Raw genomic sequence first — 21594 nt, forward strand, 5'->3', positions numbered from 1 at the left:
TGGGATATAAAGCATAGATATCTTACTACTTGAGAACAAGGATGAGCTCAGGTTTGTTCAGATCCTAGTACAAACCCAACTGAGCAATCGCTACACAAAGCCAATCATAACTGGACGAGAGATTTTCCTGTCCCACAGCTGCGCGTATATACCCCCCTTGTAAACGTGTGGCTGTGGGATGGGGTATGCCTCAGCCACTTATGATTGGATTTGTGCAATGACAGCTTCCTGGCTGGATAGCTCAGGGAGGTTCGAACTAGGATCTGAATATGCCTGAACTCATCTCGGACTGAAAAATAGCGACGATCAGATGCGGAGACAATTAAAAAAATCTGTGTTTCACCACTGTGCCAAACAATTGTTTTCAGCTGAAAAATCATGTGAAACCTTTGAACCAGCATGCAAGGGAACACAGCTCCACTGACCATCAAGGTAAGGAGGCTTACTCCAAAGACCACTACTTATCACTACTGACATGTAATGTAAGGCTGGCCATATATGGTTAGTTTTTTTCTGTTCAGCAAGTGGACTGAACAAAAACAAACCAGCATATTCCTTCATCCACACAAGGTGGATGGAGGAACCCCCCCGCCAGTACAACTGTGTCCGCATTTGTTTTCCGGCATTAAGAATAACATTTCATGATTATTACTGAAAATATTTTGTCAATAAGGCCCCTTTCAAATGGGCGTTCAGATCAGGTCTGCCTGTCAGTTTTTAAGGCGGACCTGATCAGAAGTTTTATTCATCCTGTTCCTGTGTTTACACTCGCCTACCTCCGGGTCTGATCGGGTTCGTAAAAAACAAAAACAAACACAAGGGGACTCTGCCCTCTTTCATTTAGGTAGGGCAGATTGAAGGCAGTTGGGTATAAACAGACAGCAGAGTCAGAGAGGTGATCCCCTGTTGAATGGAACAAAATCTGCCCCATGGAGCAGAACAGTGGCTAAGTGGATAACACTTTTGCCTAGCTGCATTAGGGTCATTGGTTCGAATCCCAACCATGGCACTACCTACACCTACACGTTCTTCCTGTGCCTGCGTGAGTTTCCTCCCACACTCCAAGACATGCTGGTAGGTTAATTGGCTCCAGTCTCAATTTGCCCAAGTATGTGTCTGTTTGAATGTGAGTTAAGGACCTTAGATTGTAAGCTCCTTGACGGCAGGGGCTGATGTGAATATGAAATTTATTGATGTAAAGTGCTGCGTAAATTGACGTCGCTATACAAGTCCCTGTAATAAATAAATGTGAAAGGGGCCTTTCAGTGGGAGTGGTGGGGTGTGAAAAAATTATCTGTACTGGATGTCAAATATGCTAAGTAAGCCACTTTCTTTATTGTTTTGTTTATAATTATAGCTATAGATCACTGGTCATACCAATGTACCATATGTTGTGAACGGAGAGATTTTTTTAGCAGGGATAACTAAGACCTGAACATTATTTCAAAGACCCCGTGTGGTAAAAAGATTGAAAAATGCTGGCTTAGAGTATGTAAAAGCTAAGAAACAAATTAAAACAATAAGGTAAATATTCATATTACAAAAGGACTTACAAGCTAAGAGCAATCCTTACTTACCAGCTTTCCTATTTACTGGCAGTTTTTTTTTGTGCCTTGAGTTCAGTTTTAATTAAAAATGTTTCTCAATTAGCCTAAAGGGGTATTTTGATTGTCAGTATACTCAACATTAAAAAATTGCTATTTTTACTTACAAAGTTGCCTGATGAAGTTCTCTAGGCATTTGCTTTTGCTTTATTTATTGTTTTATGTTATGGGTAGCATTCTGTAGCTTTTACTTCCACAAGAACATTGGGCTGGAAGTCATTGTTGCTGAAGGAAAAACAAAGGGTTACTTCATCTCCGTTGACAATGGCCAAGCAAAGTCACCGGCAGTAGTGCCAACCCCTTTGGCAAAGAATAGGTTAGGATACTGCATAACAAATGGTACGAGTAAACCTGTTCACAGCATTACATCAGCCAGCCCTCTTATCGAGAAACAGACCTAGATTTTAAAACAAATGTTATGCACTGTACATGAAAGAGGTACATTTTCTGTTATTTGGAAAGTAATACCAAATGATCTCCATCATGGTACACATACATTGGTGTTTGCCTTTAAATCATTTTTTTCCCCATCTCACTCCAAAGCTAGGGTGATGTTCTATGTAGTAAGTCCCACCCTTCATGCTTTAGTCTCCATTCATTACATGCACTGATTTCTAATGGAGCTAGACACACTGATTTTCAGACCGATCTGATGTTCATTTGTAATGATCTGCACAAGTTTTGGATTAAAAAGCTTTCTACAATCTGCAAGATGTCATTAGGATTGAATCACTGTCTGCTAAGTTACAGCTGTCTTGCCACAACTGGGTCAGTTAAAGCAGCCTCTCTCAAGCTTTCCAACACAGAGGAACCCTTAAATAACTTTCCAGACTCTGGGAACCCCATCTAAAAATGACTATAGCTACAACTCATGATACATTAGTGTGATGGTCAGTGGGAAGAATTACCCCCTTACAGACAGGGCTTAGAATGGAGGTGGGAGCAGGTTTGAGCTTAAATTTAGGTTTAGCATGGACTTCTACTTTAAGGCCCCTTTCACACCAGCGGACTGATTGGGTCCGCCTGTCCGTGTTCCAGGTGGACCTGATAAGGCCACCCATTGTCCTCTATAGGGTGGCGGATGTCAGCGGACATCCAATCCGACAAAAATCTGCTGAAAACAGAGGTGTGGCGAAATGTTCACCATCCATCAGATCAGATGACATTTGGATGGAAACGAACTGCCCCATAGAGGATCCGGCAAAAATCCGCCAAAAACAGACGTGTGGCGTATTGATACGTTCGCCATCCATCAGATCAGATGACAATTGGATGGAAACGGACTGTCCCATAGAGGAGAGGGGGCTCTGTCCTTGTCCACTCTGTATAGCGGAGCAGACACGGACCATCCGCCTGCTCAGTAGGGACTAGCAAAGAGATCCCCCGCTGAGCAGGAGGATTCCGCTCAGAGGGATCTGCCCCATGTGAAAGGGGCAAAAGAATAAATAAGAGTTTCAAGCTTTTTTTTTTTTTATTTTTTTTACTTACTTGTTTTCAAAGTTAAAAGCCTAAAAGCCTCACTGTGAAAAGAGTAATGTTGGGCTCTTGGCTTAAAAAACCTAATGCGCCAACACTGACACTAAAAACATGCAAAGAGAACATTAATAAATAAAATGCCTCACTTCAGTGATTACAATGCAATGCAGCATTTATTAGACAGAAAATTCCACACTCGCAATGACCCCTGGACCCTCCTCGGGAAGCAGAGCTGAGCTCTTATATCTATAAATTAACACTCCTCTTTGTTTCTGGTGAAACACACAAATTATAAATCTGAATCCCTTTATCTCCATTTCTCCTGGCTAGGACAAAAGGCCTCACACATCAGTGAGGAAAACATACATATACATATATAAAGACAAGGGGAACGAGAGGTGTTAGTTGAGAATATTCAAGAGAAGAATTTATCAAAGAATAATCAAACACTACATGAATGTTTACTTGTGAAGAGCCGCTGAGCCAAAAATTGTAATGGCGCCCCGCTGGACTGCGCACAGCATGATTATCGGCAGATCAGCATACAAATTCACCCCTGGACCAGCCGGCAGAACGCTACAAGGGGTGTCAGGCATAGTTATGAGGTGTATACTCTCAGGCTGCGGCTGCAAGCCAGCTCTAAAGCATGGACTGAATTCCAAAAAGAGACCTGCTACAATAATTATTTAATATAAGGTCACTGTAAATTCAAGTTTGGACAAGATGTCCTTACTGCATACAGTGTGCCTGGAAAAATAAAATACAGATTTTTTTTATGAGCGTTCTTGGCCAGACAACATACAGTTATGTACACGTAGCCCGTGTTGGTATATTCTTAAAGGCTGTGAATGGCATACAACATTCTTAGGATAAAATAAAAGGAAACATGAAGGCTGCCAGTACTGAATCTTCATTCTGAAAATGCTAGTTGCCTGGCTGTAACTGTGACCCTTGTGGTCTGATACTTTGAGCCATTACCCTAAAGTATATCAAAAGCCAATTTTTTTTTTCTTACTAGGTGGTATAGGGTCCCGGCTACTTTGGCCAGGTTTTGCCCTGGCGTTTCGGATGGGTGCTGGCGGGGCTGCGGGCAGAGGGGGTTGCTCCTCCATGTTTGGTGGTCGTACCCTCTGATCCGCCCCTTCTGGGATATGGTGCGGCAGCACATTCGGGCAGGAACCGGTATAGATTTGCCGGACTCTCCGGGGCTTTTCCTCTTGCATGCCCCCCCAGTGCCCATTCCGCATTTACTCAACGTGGCTAAACGCCTCATCCCGATCCACTGGAAGACCTCCCGGGTCACTAGCGAGGCAGACTGGCTTCGCAAAGTGAAGGAGATTATGAAGGCTGAGGAGTGGATGGCGACTTGTAGGGGTACTAGGGAAAAATTTGATGCTGCCTGGTCTCAGTGGCATCTTTACGCCCCTGACTCATTTCCTGTGTCCTCCAGCCTGGATGTGGCTCTACTGGCGTTGGCTGATCCTGATTTCCGCTAGCGGGTCCAGCAGGCCTCGCATGTTCCTACTACTTAGCCTTGTTTCTCATTTTCCCAATGGTGTGTGTTCCAGAAGCCGGGTGCGGGCTCTCCTCCCCCCCTACCCTCTTCTCCCTCTTCCCTTCCTTTTTGTTTTTGCCCTTTTTCTTTCCTTCCCTCTTATTTTTGTCTGGCAGAGTTTCCTCCTCTTTTTCTGACAATCTGAGTGGGGGTCCCCCTGCTAAGGCAGGTGTGTAAGGATGTGTAGATTTGCACGGTGGACGTGGGCTCTCTCTTCCTCTGCCCTCCCAGGGGGGCGGGGTTAGGCCAAATGGGGCCGAATGCCCAGGCCTGGGAGTGCCTCGTCCCCGCTGCTCTGGTAGGCGCCGGCCCTGTCCCGGCTTTGGGCTCTCAGTTCCACTCAGTTACTCTGATGTGCATTGAGGTTATGGACTGTCAAATTAATGCTGTGGTTTTTTTCTTCTACGCCCTTACCAAGATTTTGTACAGCCATACTGTTCATGTCCTTTGTTTGTGCTATGTTGATTGTAATTGCACTTTTATTTTTCAATAAAAATTGATTATACAAAAAAAAAAAAACGGCAATTTTTTTTTTTTGGTAGAGTAGGAAAGGGTTAACTTAAAACGCATTGGTTGTTCTTCCTTCCATGTTCCCTTGGGGAGACTTGCTTTCACCTTCTGTTCAACAAACACAGCAGAAGGTAAAAAAATCTCTCCAAAGTAAGAGATCTGCTTTGGACATGGTTAGGAAATAATTTGGTAGTCTAATTGCCCTGTTTACTATTATTGAAAGTAATAGAAAGTCCCAAATTCTGGGTTCTTCCGAGAAAAGTAATAGAGAGGAAATCTTCCAATAACAACACTAGTTCTGGTGACCTGGGGGGCGGGTATTCTCCTAAAATGGTTGCAAACCTCAGACATGAAATATGAACAAAGCATATCCCTTTATCATGTGTATTTGACTCAATCCGGAGCACTACATTTCTGTTTGCTGCTCCGTTCCTCTGTTATCAGCATGAATCACTTCTGACAAGTTTTCCTGATACCAAGAGATAAAAAGGTAATAGGGGAGGGATCTCCAGCTGATTGACAGCCTCAGCTCTGTTCCTGTGTGCAGGGGGTGGGGAGGGGTGTGTCCCTTCCCTCCAATCAGGTCTCAGAACTCTCTTCACTAAGTGTAACTTCAAGGAGTTGTAAAGCCAGAAGTTTTTTTTTTTTCATCTTCATGCATTCTATGCATGAAGATAAAAAGCCTTCTGTCTGCAGCAGCCTTCCTCAGCCCCCCTCTTACCTGAGCCCCTCTTTATTCAGCGATGTCCACAAGGGACTTTCCCTCTTGATTGGCTGAGACAGAGCTGTGGCGCTATTAGCTCCGCCGGCTGTGAATCAAAGTCAGCCAATCAGGAAAGTGGGTGGGGCTGAATTGCAGCTCCATGTCTGAGTGGACACACGGATCTGCAGCTCACCTCGGGTGCCCCCCATAGCAAGCTGCTTGCTGTGGGGGCACTCGACAGGAGGGAGGGGCCAGGAGAGCAAAGAGGGACCTGAGAAGAGGAGGATGCAGGCTGCCCTGTGCAAAACCAACCGCACACAATAGGGAAGTATAATAGTTTTTTTTTTTTTTTTTCTTAAATAACAGACTTTACAATCATTTTCAGCCCGCTTTTTTTCTGACAGCTCAGACAAGCTTTATAAATTCTGGACTTTGAATTGATGTAGAGAAGAGAAGACTGCAGATAGACAGGTACAACCTATTTAGGATGATTTGTTTCACCTCGGTATCATCTGAGACCAGTCACTTCACTGGGTATATGGTAAGGGATTACAACCACTTTATTTTACAGGGATTTATCTTACTTCCTGTTTTGGCTATGGGACAGGAAGTGAAGGTAAATTTCTGCAATAGGACACCAAATAAAGAAAAAAAAAACTTGACAGGGGTTATAACCCTCCCTTTCTCTATTCAAAATGAAAAAAAAAAAGTGTTTTCCCTTATCAGCATTACAATGGAGCAGTGGTATTCATGTGTTTGCACACAGCCCAACAATGGTGCATGTTTTTCACAAGGTAGGGGCTAAGCTGCAAAACTTTAAAGTCCTGTTTGTGAGCAACAACTTTTTGCCATTTGTTGAAAAAAAAAAAAGAAAAGCAGCCAAACTGTTTATGTGATGACAAGGAGGCTGATCGGTGGAAAGAGCAGAATGACAAAGATGAGCTTATCCCTGTGCTGCTTCTCCTTCACTGTCCAGTCTCAGGCTGGAGCGGATCCATGACAGCCTGGGATTGGAGTAACTGGGTAGAATGACATTGGCTGTCATTTAACCTGAAAGACTGAGGACATCTTGTGGTAGAAAAAAAGAATACTGCAAGGCACAGCTCAGGATTGAAAGAATTGCCACAAAATATGTTTTTTTTTATCTTTTGGTTGGCTAATCTTATTTAAAATTATTTTTTACTGGAATTTTGCTTTAAGTCAGTACAATGAGCAACTGCTTGGAGCCAGTTAGGTTTATTGTCAGCTCTGTAATGTTTTATAAGACTCAGTGGAAAATAGAGACAGGTAGTGGCACCTTTGGAAAGCTACAATTTTGGCTTGTAAAAATAATCCTCATTATAGTTACAAAAGAAAAGAAACGTTCTCAGCAATTAAGCAGCAAAATACAAGCTGGCATTTCTTAGTTCAGACTAGCAACTACTGAAAGACAACTGGTGATTGCTAATGGGCGAGACACAATTTCCCTTTTGATTGATTTTTGCCTATGAGGGCCATTGTGAGTTATGACGACAAGTTCTCACATGCTTTTGTAATATATGACACTGGTACAGAGAAGCATATTTTAAATACCAGCCATGGACAGCCTCAGGTGGAATAATGGCACCCCGACACATTCCTTTGACACACAAATAAACCATCTCACGCTATTTTCTATCCTGACAATGATGGACTTAGGCGATCGTTTACTGGAAAACAAGCCGCAAACATAGGACCTCATCTGCTGCATCAGCGGCTACAGCTACAGAGAATGTCCATCTTCAGGTGCCTGTAAGCATACTCTTTTACTATTTACAAAGAGCTCTGGAACCCCTGAAATCCAAGGTGCTTTATCTCAACTACAATGTGTATAGTCACACTTCACTAGCCTTTTCCTGAACCTGCACCCCCTATTGGAAGTACAGTCTCTCCAGTCAATAGGAGGACTTTGGACACGAAGGTTCCAAGCTGCAATGTGGCCATGTAGAGCCCCACATAATTTATCAGAGTGCTCTGAATTTTTGGACATCCAAAACACTGAGGATAAAATCTGAGATTGTATGCAGAAACCTGGATTTGTCTAATTTATGGGGGTCAGAGTGAAATCACTACCTGGGACTCCATAGTAATTCAACAGAAAAAAAGAAGTACTGTCACTTTGAAAGACCTGATCGCAGTCCCCACCGCCGATCACCGCGGACTGCGGAGTCCCCTTTTAAATACACACAGACAGCAGAGTGTGCAGAGATATGCCCACAAGGACCCCAGTACTTTACCACCTTCAGAGAAAACCTCCTGAATCAGTTTGTGCAGCAGGAAAGTGAAAGACACAGGATTTAACATCAGCCTGGTATGTGAAAGGTCACACTCCCTGTGTAGCTCCATAGGGCTAGACAAAAATGGCTGCCAATGCAAGTCTATGGGAAGCACATGGAAAATGGCTGCCACATACAAGTCAATAGGGAAAAAAAGTTCTATTGCCCACACTAAAGATGGCGGCGCCCACGGCGTGCCATGCGGTCAGGAACCCCAATATGAAGGCCCCAAGGGATCTACAATCAGACCCAGCAGGAGAAGGTACCATTTATACCCCCCCAGGGCACCGCAACAATAGCACCCCCCAGTGGGCAGGAGTAGGGAGCAGGGCACAGGGCCGGGTAGCCTGGACAGGCCAGGGGGATCTTTTAGGAAGTCCAGGTCCCATTATCCCCAGGAGAGGGCCCACGTCTCCCCCAAGACCACCAAGTGACAAGGGGGGGCTGCATTTACTCACCCTACCATGGACTGGGTGGGCTCCGCTCCGGACAGACCACCTCCCACCCAGAGTGGGGATGCTGCAAGCCGAGGGGTACACTGCGATTCTAGGCGTTCCAGGTCGTCGCGTCCCTGCGAGGCATCCACTTTCAGGCTCGTCCCCATCCAAAAAAGGGCTCCATCGTGGTGAGGCCTAGTACGGGACTATAAGCTGCTCATGCTCGTATGCCAGGCTGGGAGACCTTAAGGATCTAGATTATCCAGTGCAAAATCTCAGCCAGCATTGCTTGTAGATCACCGGTAGGATCCCCCCCAAATACTACCTAGCAAAGTTAATAAAGATAAATAAAACAATATTTTTAAAAGAATAAAAAAAAGAGACTGAAGTCCCAACAGGAAACCTAGGTCCTACTCTTTTACTAAGCAGAAAAACTGTTATGCCTCTAGGGACAGCCCCGTGGGTGTGGTGAATTGATTTATTTCCTGCCTAGTATTACTCCTGCAGGGGGCAGCATAACCCAATGGATAAGTAGTATGAGAGCTGCAGCTGTCAATGGATGATAGAGAAATTATATTTAAAGTAGAACTATAGGATAGAGCAAGTGAGGATTAGAACCCGTCAGAATTTTTTTTTTTTTTGCCATCTGTGTCTCATTGCAGAGATTTCCCATCACTTCCTGTCCCATAGCCAAACAGGAAGTGAGAGGAAATTCCAGCAAATTAAGGGAATTTCTTGGGGACCCCCAGGTCACCAGAACTAGTGTCCCCATAAGAAAATGTCCCCTATATTACTTTTCGGGGGGATGACCTAAAATTTGGGATTTTCTTTTACTTTCACTTTCAATGATAATTGTAAACTGGACCAATAGAGAGGGTGAGTGTCAAGGCCTAGACTTGAACCTGGGACCTCTGCAGTGTCTGTCAATGACTCTTCTCACTGAGCTACCTGAGATGCTGGAGAGCACCCTGCCTGATCCATTGGACAACCCTGCCTTGATTTCTGCTGAACCTTGAACTCTGTGCTCCTCCCATTAACTTCCTCATTTAAGCCATGTCTCTGCACTTCCTGTTGCCCGATTATTGTGGTTCATATCCTGCCTGCTGCCTTGAGCTACCAATATTGCTACTTGGAATCACCCTTGTGACCCAGACTACGAAACTCTTCTCCTGCACCGACTTTAGCTTGCGACCCCGACGCTGATCTGTCTAGCAGTTTCAGACAATTTAACCTCTTACAGAACTGAGAACTGTGCTTAGCCTGATGTTATTGGGCACTGGTCTCCACTCAATACAGGTATTCTCCGAACAGTGAGTCACCTTAACAGGGGCACAGAAAGCAATAAAAACTGGCAAGCATTCTAATACATTCCCACTACATCCACAACTAAAACAGAAAAATGTGCCTTTAGTTATACTTTATAATCGAACAGATTACAAAAAATGTTTAGTCATTCAACGAGTGGCTGTAATTATAATACCTGGCACATGTAAGAAAGTTTCATTAAGCAAAGGAGCTGGAAAAATTGCTGAGCAAAGGTCTTGGAGAAACTGTGCTTTTCATTGAGCTAGGGAGTTAGTGTACGGTAACTATGTTCATCATTAAAAGTCATTTTCTGTGGAGAAGGTTTGAACTGATAATACAGGTGGCGGGGGATCTTTTGTAATAACTCTTACTCTCCTGCTCTTATAATGGACTGAACATTATTGTAATATGCTTGAGAAACTGTGCTTTCCATTGAGCTAAGGTGCTGGAGAAATTTTGTTTGCCATTAAAAAATATTATTTGTGGAGGAGGTTTGCATTGACTATACTGCTGGTCTTGGACCTGTGTTCTTTCGAATGACCGAACATTTTTTGTAATCTGCTAGATATTAAATAAAATATTTCAAAAGGAGCTGGGAGTGGAAAAGAAGCATTCACATTCTTTAATTTATATATACACTGTGGACTATTTTGTGTGGTCACTCTGGTCTGCTGTTCCACTGCAAGTCAAGCTTATCCTGGAGCTTTAAAAGGAAAAGTAAAAGTAAAACATGGAGGTACTAGCTGTCATTTTTAGCCATCGTAATCTTGGGATTTGGTCAGCCCTGGAATAAATTAATATAATCTTAAATCTGAATTCCAGGATTTCAGCCACTTTAATAAATATGTAGTCATACTAGGAGTTAAGGGAGGTGCATGCCACCTTCTGGACTTCTCTTATTTACATTTGACGGGTTTATGGTCAGGGCTCTGAGAGGAGAGAAGCACACACAGCAGCTCTGCCTGCCCATCCTCTCTGCTGCCCATTCACAGAGGCTTTTGTAAATGAGTTCACATAATGCTAAGGCTTCTGTGACTGGGCAGGAGAGGGGGGGGGGGGGCATAGCTGCTGTGTGGGTTTCTTTGCTCTCTGAGCCCTGACCATAAACCTGTAAATCCAGAAGGCGGCTTGCACCTTGTTGGGCTTAAAGTAGAATTATAGGCAACTTTTTTTATTTTTTGCTTTGGATAGAGTAAGAGAATATAACCCCCTTAAGATTTTTTTTTCCCATCTCTGTCCCATTGCAGGGATTTCCCTGCACTTCCTGTTCCATAGCCAAACAGGGAGTGGGGGGGGGGGGGATTCCTGCAGATTATGGGAGTTCAATGGGAACCCCCAGGTCACCAGAATTAGTGTCCCCATTGGACGATTTCCCCTTTATTACGTTTCTGGGGACCCAAAATTTGGGATTTTCTTTTACTTTCACCGATAATGGAAAACATGACAAACCAAGATTGTGAATCTCTTAACAGGGGCACAGACAGCAATAAAAACTGACAGGGGTTCTCCACTCAAAACTAAAAAAAAGTTTTGCCTTTTGTTTTACGTTAACTTACAGTATGTCTGCATTTTTTACAAAGTAGCTGAATTTCTGGAGTTTAGCTTTAATATAGTAAATATTTCTGTGATCCAGTAAAATCTTTTTCTAGTTTTGGAAAAGCGTGGGGAAAGGGTAAACCGTCAGGTTTATATCATTATTTGTGTTCCTAACCAGGAGATTTGTCTTCATTTCAGACAATAGTGTGTTAAATTTACAAAAAGGTAGATTATCACCTTTGACACCTGCACCAAAGCAAGTGCCCCCACTGGGGTTTTCTCCCTCTACTACGGTTCTGGTGACAATTTTAGATTCCCCCCTCGCGTTTAGGTCCCAATGACAGCAGCCATCATGACAAAAAGTAATGGTGAATCTGTCCAATAGGGACACAAATTGCATACAATCTGATGGATATATTAATCTTTCTCTTTGTTAAGAGCTTAAACTGGGTGGTGTTATATTGTAATTATGTGACTTCCTCAAGTTCTTCCACCTGCCCCACCAACCTTAGCCTGGCTTCAAGTCTCCTTCAGCTGTGAACAAAAAACTTTTAACACTTTTTCTAATAACCAACGTACATCAACCCCCAAACAGTATAATGTTTACAACCTATGCGGTTACTAAATAAGGCCTTCAGTACACCATATTGTGAAATGTTTCTTGTATTTACCCATAAAACACAACCATGTGCTGTTAAAAGAGCAATAGTGACACCTGGACTGCGAAAGAACTCAAAAAGGTATGTTTTAATATTGCTATTTATAATTTCTAAAACACAGAAGCTAGCAGGCTTCACTCCACAAAACATAAAATTAAGTTGGCAGCAATGTTCTGTTAGGCCTCAGTCACATCTGAACGTTTTGTAGCTCAAAGCTCCAAAATTCTCAACATCCAAAATCCCACAGTTTCCACTTGTGCCTGTTGACACCTGAGCGTAGTGTCACTTATAGCTTGTATCTCAAAAAAGTACATGCGTGTCTTTAGCTACAAAGCTACAAGTGCTTCTGACCCGTAAAGACTTCAATGAGAGTGCCTGAAAAACATGCAAAAATGCACATATCACATTTATTTTTCCTTCGTAACTAGCTTTCTATTGGCTAAACATGATATAAAAAAAATGCTCAAACCTCAGACGCCTGCAAAAACATGAAAAAATGTCTGTATAAATGCACAAAAAAAGCCTGCAAAATGACCAAAGACACTCAGCTCAAGCGTGAATCCAGCCTTCCAGTGGAACAGATGATTGGTTCACTTTAAAAGCATGTAAAGAAAGCAAAGATTTTAGAATGGTTCCCGACTCTGTTCTCAGAAAAGCATCATGTACTTCAATGTTTGCTTCATGGTGCTTCACATGTACGTGAGGGACTGAAATAACTTAGATTCCAGAGTTTTATTTAAATACAGGTGACTGGATGGGATAACCAACCTCATCTTAATCTTCATATCGATATTTAGCTTGAAATGTATGTTATGTTTTCCTGTATGTCACCACGGCTGCCAAACAGACCATACATAGCGAAGGCCTGGAAAACTTCCTCCCTTTGTTTCCTGACCATGAAAAATAGAGTCACTCAAGCTATGATCCATGCTAAAACTGAAGCTATCCTGCTGGATAAACTTATACCTTACGAAAAGCTCTGGAAACCATGGATTGACAACTGTCTTCCGATAGGCTTTGATGAATCCCTTGTACTAGCTTGACCTCTGGTCACCGATTCCCTACTGGTATTGTCAATCTGAACCTCATCAGTGGCCCGGGACTCCCTCTGGGCACCCTTCCTCCCCTGCACATCCCCCCTCCACTGTTTTGCCCCTCCTTCCCCCCCCCTCTATCCTTCTTGCCCCTCTTACTCTCTTCTTTTTCTCCCCCCCCCATACTGCCTTGAGTTGGCCGCTACCTAATTTGTTTCCCTGTTGTGGCTGGACCACCAACTTTTGCTGTACTACGGCCTCCCTTTTTGCCCTACCCCCAGCCGCCCTTATGCACTGTGTTTATCCTTTGTACTTATATACCGGGGCACCCAGCTTGCCCCTTTCCTATTCCTAAACCTGATTGTTATGCTACTACTTGCTGTTAATAATGACGTGTATTCATCTGTTATGCACCACTATTACCTATTGGTATTGTTTTGTACTACATTCCTTCTGCTTTAATAAAAAACGTTTGAACAGAGAAATGTATGTTATGATTTATGGGAAAATAGAGGCTACTTTAAATGATAGATTACCAAAATATTCAAAGCTAAGGAGTCCATGGATAGATCACTTCTTGCCTGCAGGCTTTGCTGAGTCCCTCCTGGAACCCTGAACACTGGTTGATAGGTTTCCAATACTTTGTACCATTTTGGCATGTAGCTGCCCTCCTTGGTCCTCCTCTTTACCCCCTACCCACCTCACCCATCTTCCTGCCCGCGCTCTATTCGATTGATCCTCTTTTGAAGGTATTGCTTATCACCACTACAACCATCGCCTGCAGCTGAATTCCCCATTAGCCCAGTTGGACCCTCTTTAATGTGATATCCAGTAGATCTTCTGTACTCTTATACTATTATTTGACAGTAAAAAGTTTGTTACGATCAACGATCTCAATGGCAGAAGGTAGTTTACAACGACACCTACATTTAACTAGATGTGTCAATTTATTTGGGTATCTATTCAAATTTGACTTGAATATAAACACAAGTGTATACTGACTACTAAATTTTGATTGGTAATTAATTTCATACAATTCATTGCCTATATCTGAAGCTTACTACATCTGGGCCTTTTTCCACATTCTCAAGAGAAGTCTCCATTAGAAAAAAGATAATAAAAAAATGCATCAAACGAAAACAACAGTAAAACCAACTAATAATGCAATATCATTTTACTTCATCATAATCATTATTTTTATACCAAAAGTGACTTTATTGAGCATAAAACTGATTGTGAAAATAATTACAGCCACCCAGGCGGAATTCAGGCAAAGTAAATGATATATATGAATCATTTTTAAATTTTGCAGCATAAATCACATATTATGATGAGAGATTTTCAAAGGTGTCATAAAACACAGGCAGCTGTGATAAATCAGAGTGACATATAATAAAGGATGCAGATTTCATGCTGCCAGCAATATTCTGAGTAGGGTGTTTTAAAGCCAACATAAAATATATGTCCAAATAACAAGATAGAGGGAGTTTAAAGTCAGCATGGTGCCCCAGCAGGACCTCTCTTCTCTAAACCATCATTTATTTTAATATGTAGATATCAAACATATTACATTCCAGCCGAAGACTTGTTCTAGTGTTCTGTGACAGTGCCGCTAACCCCTTCAAAGGCCAGCAATCCTGTTCTGTTACATGTGTATGTCAGGGCAAGAAGAGAATATGCAGTACAACTCTAAATTACAAAGACAGCTCCCAATATTTTATGCCATTAAAACGATTGGAAAGTGTAGAAAAATACCTGTTGAACTGCCAGAAGTCCGATGAGCTCCGAACTTCACAGAGTAAGCAGAGCCTTTGCTGTATTAAATCCCAAGCAAGCAGTTTTGTCAGCTCTATTAGTTCTCCTCTGCTGGACTACAGAACACCTCCCTGTCTTCTATCTATGCTCCCTTTAGAAAAACAGTTAGATGGGACAGTGGAGAATATGTACTGCTAGGGAGTGGAAGCATTGCCTACTCCTTGGGCAAAGCACAGGTTACATTAATAGTAGCTTTGTTCTTTTTGTATTATGGTAAGAACCAGGGGCGTAACTATAGGGGTTGCAGTTGCAACCAGGCCCCATGCTCCGGGGGGCCTGTGTGGCTCCCCTGTACACCTGGATAGGAGGGGCGGCGGGGGCAGCATGTAGAGAAATCACTGTCCTCCTTTTTCCTCCTGTAGCTGCAGGAGGAAAATTAAGGAGATTGGCTCCTCTGTATGCTGCCCCCGCCACCACTCCTATCCAGTTCACTTGTGTTCTGCTGTCTCTGGGCCCCCTGTGTGCCCCCCTGGTCCCCCCCCTACTGTGCTGCCCACCCCCCCCCCCCCCCCACACTGTGCTCCCTCCCCTCTCCTGCCGGCTGCTGCATGGGATGTGTCAATAGAGCACCAGGAAGGGGTCGGTAAATATGTAATTTTCCAGCTCCTTCCTTTTCTGAATGGACAGAGTCATAGTCAGTGACAATGTAAAAAAAATAAAATGATAAAAAATAATACAATTAAAATACCAAAAAATAAAACTTATTGACACCAGTGGGTGAACTTCCAGGAGCGCAAAGGTCACACTTGCGACCGGGCCCTGGCATTCCACCACTGTGGGGAGGCCCCAAGATGGCAGGAAAGGGGCCCACTGCAGAACTTGTGAAAGGGTCCCACTGTGGGACCGTAATAAAGGGCCCCGCAATAAGAGTAAAGGGCCCCAGGACCAGTGGGAAGAGCCCCAGGCTTCAAGGGAAGGGCCCCGGCCAGGGGTTCGGGGGGCCCTTCATGGTTTCTTGCACCGGGCCCTGAAGGTTCTAGTTACGCCTCTGGTAAGAACTAAAAGAAACCTAATTTTTTTTTATAGAATGATAAGATATTATGTTATGTAGTTTTAGATCACTTTTAGATTTACAAAACACACAAAAGAAAGTGAACCATTATAGTGACTTATCTAAAATTTCAGTTTGGCAGAGCAAATCCTAAAGTGGACCTCTGCAATGCGGTCTCTTTCTATAACCTAATGTGCTCTGGGAAACCTTTATTTTTATACTAAATGTTCATTTGTAAAACAAAGATTTTATATTATACAATGCCTTGAAAAGGTGTTCATACTCCTTGAAATTTTCCACATTTTGTCAGGTTACAAAAACGTAAATATATTTTATTGGGATTTTATGTGATAGACCAACACAAAGTAGTACATAAGTGGTACATGTGAAGTGGAAGGAAAATGATAAATGGTTTTCAAATGTTTTTTACAAATAAATATCTGAAAAGTGTGGCATGCATTTATATTCAGCCCCCTTTACTCTGATACCCCTAACTAAAATCTAGTGGAACCAATTGCCTTCAGAAGTTGCCTAATTAGTAAATAGAGTCCACCTGTATGTAATTTCTCTCAGTATAAATACAGCTGTTCTGTGAAGCCCTCAGGTTTGTTAGAGAGCCTTAGTGAAATAAAGAGCATCATGAAGGCCAAGGAACACACCAGACAGGTCAAGGATAAAGTTGTGGAGAAGTTCAAAGCAGGCTTAGGTTATAAAAAAATATCCCAAGCTTTGAACATCTCACTGAGCTCTGTTCAATCCATCATCCGAAAATGGAAAGAATATGGCACAACTGCAAACCTACCAAGACATGGCCGTTCACCTAAAATGACAGGCCGGGCAGTAAGAGTATTAATCATGGTATCTCTGGAGGAACTGCAGAGATCCACAGCTCAGGGGGGAGAATCTGTCCACAGGACAACTATTAGTCATGCACTTCACAAATCTGGCCTTTATGGAAAGACGGCAAGAAGAAAGCCATTAGAAGTCCCGTTTGCAGTTTATCGAGAAGCAAATACTTTTTAAAGGCACTGTAGTAGGAAAACGGGAATAAAGCATCAGTTAAAAAACAAAATCCTAAATTGGTAAAACGAACCCTAGCTCTGAATACAGTGAGGTAGGTAAGGTAAGATGCTCTTTCAGTTTTTATTGTTTTCTCAACTTCACTTCCTGTGCTGATGACCACCAGGTTTTGGATATGAGCTAATAGACAATACTCAATATCACACTATTCTAAAGAGAAAAACAAATGTAAAAAATAAATAAAAAAATAAAAGAAAAAACTGAATTATAAAACTAATGTTTTGAAGATACTATTAATATCTCTACCCCCCCCCCAACAAAAGCGCTCTCTGCCTTCTTCACAAACATCAATAAAATAGAAAAAGACTCTTAGCCCCGGTTCACATTAGTGCGATCACGGAGATCGCATGTAATTCGGAGCGCACTGCTCCTAAATGACATGCGATCTCATGTGCGGTGCAAATTTCAGCCATACACTTTTTATGGCTGAATTCGCACCGCATCGGCACTAAACTCGCACAGGAGGCTTTTTTTTATCCGCAGCAGAATCGGATCGCATAGTGGTTCACACTAGTGCGATCTGATTCTGTGCGAACTTGCAGATCGCAACTGGGGGTGTCGTTAACTTTTAATTGACACCCCCTGCGTATCGCATATGGCAGTGTGAACTGCCAGGGGTGCGGATGCGATGCGGGATCACGCTGCATATTCACAGCCTTCCAGCATTGCACAAATGTGAACCGGCACTTATACTACACTACATATTTTTACATAACTATAGTTCCTTTATATCACCATCACAGTAAAGGCCAAACATACAAAACGTCTCCATATGTAACTCAATCCTTTTAGGAAGCCCAACATCAAACACTATAACCACCACCAATGCAAGGTGTTTCAATGCTTAACTAATGATCAGATTTTCCTAGCACAACAATCTCTGTGTTGCATCACGATGTGAAGAAGGCATTCACTGGAAGACTTGGATCTTTTAAAAAAGGTCAAAGCAATTTTAACCTAGTGATACCCATTGAGATGAGTTTAGGATGTGTCTATGCTGAAAGGAAGCATGTGGTGAGTGTTGTGAGCCAGGGAAATATTGAATTGCTGTTTTACATGCACAAATGAATGTATACGTGATTTTAATATACAATTATTAATTATAGTACGAGATTATCCCTCGTGTCTTACAAATTATATTCTCAAAAGCACCTCGTGCTGAAAATGCCAAGAACTGAGTTCCATATAGAGACAATATTGCCAGTTAAACTTGGTGATATAGGAAAACTTATATCACCTTTAGGGAAGTATCTTTCTATTTCAACTTCATTATTTACTTTATGTGTAAGCAGAATATCCTATTTTCCTATCTCTGGGGTGCATCCACCACACATTTCTATGTGGAGTCCTCCCGGAAGCCTGTGAACCCTATAACATCCCCATGTATATTCTCCAAAAAAAAAAATCATATATATATATATATATATATATATATATATAGAGAGAGAAGAGAGGAGAGAGGAGAGAGGAGAGAGGAGAGAGGAGAGAGGAGAGAGGAGAGAGGAGAGAGGAGAGAGGAGAGAGGAGAGAGGAGAGAGGAGAGAGGAGAGAGGAGAGAGGAGAGAGGAGAGAGGAGAGAGGAGAGAGGAGAGAGGAGAGAGGAGAGAGGAGAGAGGAGAGAGGAGAGAGAAGAGAGAAGAGAGAAGAGAGAAGAGAGAAGAGAGAAGAGAGAAGAGAGAAGAGAGAAGAGAGAAGAGAGAAGAGAGAAGAGAGAAGAGAGAAGAGAGAAGAGAGAGAGAGAGAGAGAGAGAGAACCTAGCTACATCTTTGGTTGTGATCTGTGTATATCTATAAAGCAATACCAGGATATTATCACCATCAGTGCTACTCACCTAAACACCGGTATGGGACCACAATATGGACGTGGCTCTTGCACTGCTTGCGCCCTTTCTTGCACCAGTTCTGAATGGTGACGGGTTGGTTGGCTTCTACAACATTGGTTATCTGTAACTCTGGGTACACCTAAAGAAAGAAACATAAAAGACTTTAGACACCCATGATCAATACAAAACCTCAAATAAAAATGGGAATAGAGAAGAGCAGCAATTTTACCAGGCAGCATCACCAAATGTTTCTAAAGTTTATCTAAAACCAACTTTGTATATAAAAGGTAATGGTAAAACCTGTCATTTTTTTTTTTCAAAATTTAGAAAAAGACAGCAGTCCATGCAAAAACCACTGTAAGATTACATTAAAGGTATAGTGAAGAAGCCAATAAATCAAAAAGGTTTTTGCATGGAGTGCTGGCTCTCTCTATATTGTGAACCAGAATATTGAATACCAAAAGCGAAGCACTTCCTTACTGTTGCTGAGTGAATGTGTTTGCAGGGTTTTTGCTGTCTGTGTGCCACTGGGGAGATTTGCCATTATTTCCTGTCCTGTAGATGCAACAGGAACTAAAATCTCTCCAAAATAAAGGAAATCCTCTCGTAGAAAGTGGTCACTGGAATAAATGAAACCTGTGTCTATTCTGATGACAACTCAGTATTTTGGATTTTTGTTCAGATTCAGTCCAGTCCCAGTAACAATGATAACCAAAACACAGAGTAGAAATATGCCCATGGGGATACAGACCGCAATAGAAACCTAACAGAGGTTCTACGCCTTCTCCACACCATCCAAAATGTTGGCATTAAATACACTTGTATTAATAATATGACTTAGTAGCTAACTAATATATATAATTTATTGTGGTCTAGTCCTTTCAGGCTTTGTACAGACCAGTTGGTTTATACAGTATGTCGTTTACCCCATCCTAAAGCACAAAAGCTGTACTACACTACTAATCAGAAACCAAAGTATGTGCATATAATGAGTCAATATACCCTTCAACAGTTACATATTTAACCACAAACAGGAGTGCGCAAATTGGTTGGCTTTTGTTTAATTCAACATTTTTATGAACAATGGGTGTTTAGCACTGATGCATGAGGCTCTGGCATTTAGGTGCTGTTGGACAGGTACAGGCCCTCTGTCCATCCCTCCTGCCAGCACACTGTAAAAAAAAAGTCTATATTAGGCTGACCGCTGCTGGGGCTGAATGACACACCTTTTTATTTTTTAATAATATTTTTTATGTATTTATTTTATATTTTTAGGTATAATCTCACTTGTTCTCCATTTTAGGTTTCCATCTTGGTCCGGTTACACCTTTGTCCAATGACATTTAGGCAATTATTTTTCCCTTGCAACTAAAAATGTGGAAGGAGAGGTTATATGAGCGCTCTATATATTATATAGAGGATTAATGCGCTGCTCTTCCGGTTTCAGATTGAGGCTTGATTAGCCGGTGTCCCGGTCTGCGCTGCTCTTTCTCTCCCAGACTGAGGCTTGACTAGCTTATGATCCGGTCTGTCCGGATGTCAGGCGGCTCTGTGGATATCTGCCACGTGCACTTCATTCTGAAAACGAGGCATGTAACATATGCATTGACGACATTATGCTAGATGCCCGATAAGCAGGCCAAGTTTTGAAAATGAGGCTTGACACTCACGCATCGCTGCCATTTTGGCTGAAAGACACGAGACATTTGTTTCATTCCAATGCTTATTATGCTACAGGTAATTTGCTCAAATTGGGGGTCATATTTTTATATAAAAATGCAATGACAAGAATGGTCTCACACCCCACATGATGTCTTAGGAGATGAAACGCGTTGATTTGAGCTCCATTTTGTGCCATTGTGTATTTTACTGTCCACTATATGTACTGAGCGCTTTCCTATTTACCCAACTGTAAGTGTTCTTAATCTTGAATAACCTCCTTTATTGTTTGGTTTTACACTATGTGGAGGCCTTTAGTTTTTTGTCCTGGGTCATCCACACACAGACTAATTGGAGAAGATTTTATTCATACTTAATTGTGAATCCATGGAGCCCCTATTGAGTCATTTACACTGAGGATGGATGTGGAGTGTTCCGGTGTAGGGAAAAACTGAGTGGAAAGTGGTGTGAGAAATGTTAGCTACCCTCGTCCCCTTCCCAGTTGAGGGTATATATAACACTGCTACTGTTGACCCATTTGGCGTACGCTAATTTTGGTCCATTTCTTCCGGTAAGCCTCCTTTATGTTGGTGGTGGTCGGCTCACTTATAATTTTACACAATACCCACTTGGATCACACATTGAAGGTATAAGTTTGTCATGGTTTAGACACAGATTTTGACTTTTTTTTTACTCTATCGACTTTTTTCTTTTTAATTATTGTCACAGTACATTTATAAGTACCATTATACGGTTTTGTTATTTATCCAATTGAATGCATGCACCAAGTTATTCATTAGTTTTATTACTTTATTTTGTGATTTGGATCCTTTAAGATTCACAGTTTGTTTCAAACTCCAATATTAGCGCTGCACATATTGTTCCACACTGAGTGTTACTAACATTCAGGATGTACATAGGAACTAAAGGGCTGGAATGAAGACTGCTTACATTCCTGAAATTTGTCCCTGAGCATGTACTGCATTAAATGTTAGTACTGCTTGGTGCACTGTCCGGCCCCGGCAGCTGTCAGCTTCACATAGACTTTTATACGTTGCCAGAATTAGTGCTGAATAGTGCACCTGTACCTTTAACCTGCTTCTAAATGTTGGC

At 42.2% G+C, this 21594-nt stretch overlaps 1 protein-coding gene across 4 annotated transcripts in view; it reads right to left on the minus strand.

Moving 5' to 3' along the window:
* Window positions 1-21594, minus strand: part of APP (amyloid beta precursor protein) — a 413913-nt gene that overhangs the window by 220720 nt on the left and 171599 nt on the right. For all 4 annotated transcript variants that reach the window (XM_082247698.1, XM_082247697.1, XM_082247700.1 and 1 more), the window contains exon 3: window positions 18832-18961. In XM_082247698.1, coding sequence (XP_082103824.1) covers window positions 18832-18961 — 130 coding nt within the window. The remainder of the gene's footprint in view (window positions 1-18831; window positions 18962-21594) is intronic.

The sequence above is a fragment of the Pelophylax lessonae genome (assembly GCF_965119305.1).
Source record: "Pelophylax lessonae genome assembly, chromosome: 2".
Taxonomy (NCBI): domain Eukaryota; kingdom Metazoa; phylum Chordata; class Amphibia; order Anura; family Ranidae; genus Pelophylax; species Pelophylax lessonae.